At 38.0% G+C, this 5,032-nt stretch overlaps 1 gene segment (V, D, J or C); it reads right to left on the bottom strand.

The window, feature by feature from the left end:
• Positions 1-2,989: 2,989 nt before the first annotated feature.
• LOC138097027 (T cell receptor delta variable 1-like) lies at positions 2,990-3,560 on the bottom strand. The segment is given in 2 exon segments: positions 2,990-3,303; positions 3,512-3,560. Coding segments are annotated over 2 exon segments (363 nt in total).
• Positions 3,561-5,032: the final 1,472 nt, after the last annotated feature.

Below are 5,032 nucleotides of genomic sequence, written 5' to 3'. Positions count from 1 at the left end.
AAAGGTAGGAAAAAAACAAACGTTTTTGTTTCTTGGTTTCTTTGACTTTATTTTTTTAGAAGACTGTATGAAACATTTCAAAGTTGGCATTTTAAATAATAATGAAAACCGATAAAAAATGGAAACAAAAATATGGAGAATCTAAAATAAGTTTTTTAGCTTACTGGCTCTTTTTGGAATTTTTAATTTTAGAAGATTATATCTTGACCATATGAGGTGAAGTGATCTTTGTTTGCTTGATAAAAACCAAAATAATGTACTTAATTTACTTTTAAAAAATCAAGAGACTTTGATGAAAGGCTAACGTCTCTGCATGATGAATACTCCCAACAATCCAAAAATAAAAGAGAAATTCCCAAATCTAATAAAAAGTATCAGTGAAAATATCAAAGTCAATATTACTCCCTGCAGGATCACAAACAAGACAGGTACTTCTATTTACTACTTCTATTCACTGTCCTAATGGAAGGCCTGGGGTCAAACTAGGGAAGGAAATAAGATATATTAAATTTGAAAAGGAGAAGCAGAACTATTTTAATTTACAGATCGTAAGTTTATACATGTAGAAAATACAAAGTAGCTCTAAACAAGCTGTTTAAGAGCTAGAACCTATTAGTGTATTGAAACAGTCACCAAACACAAAAATCAATTTTATTTCTAGATTCTAGCAAAAGCATTAGAAAATGTAATTAAAATGTCATTTATCAAATGCTTGGGAACTAATTTAATATAAGGTATGCAAGACCTTTTCTTGATTCCTCTCCAATAACTCTAAAATAATTTTGATAAAATCACATAGGAGATGAGAAATGTCCTCACTTCTGAGGTCTGGGGTAACTAACGTAAATCATGGCCTGATACTCAGTGGTGACCAGTCCTCGCCACCTACAGACGCTAATGTCATGAAAGACCATATCCTAAGGCTGCTCAATGAAATAATGTTTTCAAAACCCCAAACAAGAGGTTGGTACCACCTGTTTGGCTGTTGAACTAAATCTGTTCTCATATTGACAGGTATCCTAGCTCTGTTCTGGCTATTTCAGAACAGAAGTAATTTCTGGCATAATTAAAGGAAATCAGAGAGGACCTAGATTACTGAAAGAAATCAGAGAGGACAAATAAAGAGGCTATGGACCCAAAGACTCCGTATGTTAAGATGTCAATTGTCCTAAATGAATTCATAAATTCAACACAATCCCAATCAAATTACCTCAATCTCTTGAGGTAGAAGCTATTCTATACCTTATGTGGACGTGCAAAGACCTAGAATAAGCCTTGAATAAGACAAAGAAGACAAGACTTGCATTTCCAGATTTCAAAATGTGTATGAAGCCCCAGTAATTAAGATAGAATGGTCTATTGGTATGAGGATAAAATAAAGAATTCAATAAACAGAATCAAGTCCAAAAAGAGGTCGTAATACATGTGCCATCAATTTTTTTCTCTCTAAATGTGCCTATGCAGCTCCACCGGGGGAAAGTTGGTCTTTCTAGGATAATAGCTAGAATAATTGGCTGTTTTTATTTTTTGGAAGTAGCAGTGTTTTGTAGCTTTCTGTGTATAAGTTCTGTACATGTTTTCTTAGATTTATGCCTAAGGATTTAGGGTCTTTCTTGAGCCATTATAAATAGTATTATATTTTTAATTTAGGTATCCACATGTTTACTGATAGTATATAAAAATGCATTTTACTTTGTGTGTTTACCTTATATATCCTGAGACTTTCTGAACCCACTTACTAGTTGTAGGAGTTTTGAAGGGTATATTCTTTGGGATTTTCTACATAGATATAAAATAGTGGTAACTTGACTGCCTTTCTGGCTTAAAAGATTGTTTATATATTTATTTGCTTTACTGCACTGGCTACAGCGTCCAGCACTGTGCTGAAGGAGAGTGATTGAAGTGGATATTCTCCCTTTGTTCCCTTCCTTAGGAACAGACAATCTGTGGGTTCCAGTTGTCCTCATAGTTCAAGGATGACTTTGTTTGTCACAGTTTGTCCGTGCTTTTGTCCCCATCAGACTTTCCTTTACAAATGTTATCCTCAGTTCAGTTTTGTTCAGTTCAGTTGCTCAGTTGCGTCCGACTCTTTGCGACCCCATGGGCTACAGTATGCCAGGCTTCCCTGTCCATCACCAACTCCCGGAGCTTACTCAAACTCATGTCCATTGAGTCAGTGATGCCATCCAACCATCTCATCCTCTTTCGTCCCCTTCTCCTTCCACCTTCAATGTTTCCCAATTTCAGGGTCTTTTCCAAAGAGTCAGTTCTTCACACCATGTGGCCAATGTATTGGAATTTCAGCTTCAGCATCAGTCCTTCCAATGAATATTCAGGACTGATTTCCTTTAGGATGGACTGGCTGAATCTCCTTGCAGTCCAAGGGACTCTCAAGAGTCTCATCCAACACCACAGTTCAAAAGCATCAATGTTACTCTAAGCTGACTTAAAGTGAATTCAGGCTCAACACCAGATATGAAGATAACAACTTTGTACAGACTCAGCCACCAGCTCTAGCCATTGCCTGAGTTCTAATCCCTAGAACTAATCTCTTATTCTACATCACTCATGGTTCTGCTTTTCTGATTGTGTCCTGACACAAAGTCTAAGAGGAACGATTAAGGAAATAGTTTTGATGGTGATTCCACACAACTAGACCCAGTTTTGTGATGAAGTAAAACTGCCAGTTTAAAATATTATGGGGCAAGTTTTCAAATTTAGACAACTTTGCACATGTTATGTACAGTTGATTTAAAGTCAAAAATTCAAGAGGAGAATATATTAGTAGAAAATTACTCCGGACACCTGTTTCCAAATAACGTAGAAGGTGCCTTTAACTGGAACTAAATCTTCTGATCCAGACCACAACTTAAATAACCACAGGACTATCATTTCTTGTCTGGGGTCTGCGGGTGTGCATTTCAGCTGGGGTCCTGCAGCAGGGGTCTCTCTCTTACTAAGCTCCGGGGTTTTTGTACAGCTTTTCCTATCACTTCAAGCACTGTGAGACAGAGAGAGCACAGAAGTACTTTGCAGAGTCTTCTAGTTGTAAGGCTGAAATGGTGAGGCTGATGGATTTATCTGCTTTCTTAAAGTTTACAGAGTAGCGGTCTTTCCTTGCGTTTGTCACTTCTGAACCCTGACGAATAACATAAGTCATCTGTCCACTGGGAAGTTGCTTGTACCAATAAAGGTAGTAAACACTCCAGCTTGTTTCATACCGACAGTTCAGGGTGACTGACTGCCCCACTTGGCTGGATACATCTGACTGGTCTTGAGTAACTTTCTGGGCCACACCAGATCCTGTGGGAAAAAAATCAGAAAACAAAGATGAAGCAATGAATAAAATAGTGTAGGAGTTAAATAGGATCCAAAGACAAAAAATTGAAATCCTAAGACACTTGCTTTACTCCAACCCTCCTTTCCTCCCCAAGTCCCTGTGAAGCTCCACGTGCCTGTGTGCAGTCCTTTCACCCTGAACATGCGCATTCATGTTTGGAAGGATCCCTACCAGAGAAGGTGAAGGCCAGGAGCACCCAGAGCAGACTGGAGAGCGGCATGAGGCACGGATTCCCCTGAACAAATGTGCTTAGTTCTGCCTCAAGCTGAGAGTTCAGTGTCTTTGAGTGCCTGGCAGCACATATACACACTACCCGGTACCCATGTGACTCCCCGGAACAGGAAGTGGGGGCTGTCATGTTCATAGACCACGTGGTCTGTTCATGCATGGGAAAAAGTCTGGCTCACCACAAACCTTTACTTTGTCTGCTTGTCTTTCCCTCGTCATTAAGTTAGGCAGATCCTGAAAGAAGGCATGAAAAAAAGCAATCAGTGTTAAATCTGAGCGGAGGAGAACTGAATATTAAACAAGTTGACATACATTGATAATTATTCAGTAAAATAGTTTTGCCATCCTGTTTAAGATATAATTTACTATAGCCTATGAAACTTTCTGTAATCTACTAACTGTCGTTCATTTAGCCTATTCTTACTTTTCTCCAACCAGAATGTAATGACTCTTTTAAAAAACTTGCAAAAAAATAAAAATAAAAATAAAAAATAAAAAACTTGCAGATCTTAGGCTGCTTGGTGAATGGAACTTTTATTCAAAATCATTAATATATCTCTGTCTTTGTATTGAGTTTTGTGACTCTATTTAGGTTTCTCAATAAATAAAATTACTTCACCATAAAATGACCAAAAAAAAAAAAAATCAGTCCATCTGACTTTCAGAGTCTATTCAGTTTTAAATTTTGAATGAAATTATACAGGAATAAAATATTCTTTTGAAATTTGAAATTGAGTCTTATTTGTTAGACTTTGAGGAAGGTCAGGATATTCAGTCCTGTTCCCTCCACAAGTAGAATTGCATTTATTAGACCGTGTGTCCTGGAATTCTCCTGATGTCGCATTTTCTATGTCATTAGTCCAGTGTTCAGTCTCACTTGTTAGTGGCTCATTATTTTTCTCTTTGTAAAATAAATTCAAAATAAGTATGTCAGATCTTTCTGTGACATAATGCTGTAATGTTCTCCTACAAAACTTGGTATCTACAGGTTTTAGACACTTTTTTGTTGTTGTTCACTCACTAAGTCGTGTCCAAACTTTGTGACCCCACGGACTGCAGCACCCCAGGCTACACTGTGCTTCAATATCTCCCAAAGTTGCTCTAATTCATGTCCATTGAGTCAATGATGCTGTCCGTCCACCTCATCCTCTGCTGCTCCTTTCTCCTTCAATCTTTCCCAGCATCAGAGTTTTTCCAAAGAGTTGGCTCTTCACATCAGGTGGCCAAAGTACTGGAGCTTCAGCTTCAGCATCAGTCCTTCCAGTGAATATTCACGGTTGATTCTATTAGGACTGACTTGTTTGTCCTCCTTGCAGCCCAAGGGACTCTCAAGAGCTTTCTCCAGCCTCACAATTCAAAAGCATCAATTCTTCAGCATTCAGCCTTATTTATGGTCCAGCTCTCACACCACACATGACAACTAGAAAAACTATAGCTTTGATTATACAGACCTTTGTCGGCAAA

The sequence above is a fragment of the Capricornis sumatraensis genome, chromosome 2 (genome assembly GCF_032405125.1).
Source record: "Capricornis sumatraensis isolate serow.1 chromosome 2, serow.2, whole genome shotgun sequence".
In the NCBI taxonomy this organism is placed as follows: Eukaryota; Metazoa; Chordata; class Mammalia; order Artiodactyla; family Bovidae; genus Capricornis; species Capricornis sumatraensis.
The sequence above is the reverse complement of the archived record's forward strand: the minus strand, read 5'-3'. Positions and strand labels throughout refer to the sequence as shown.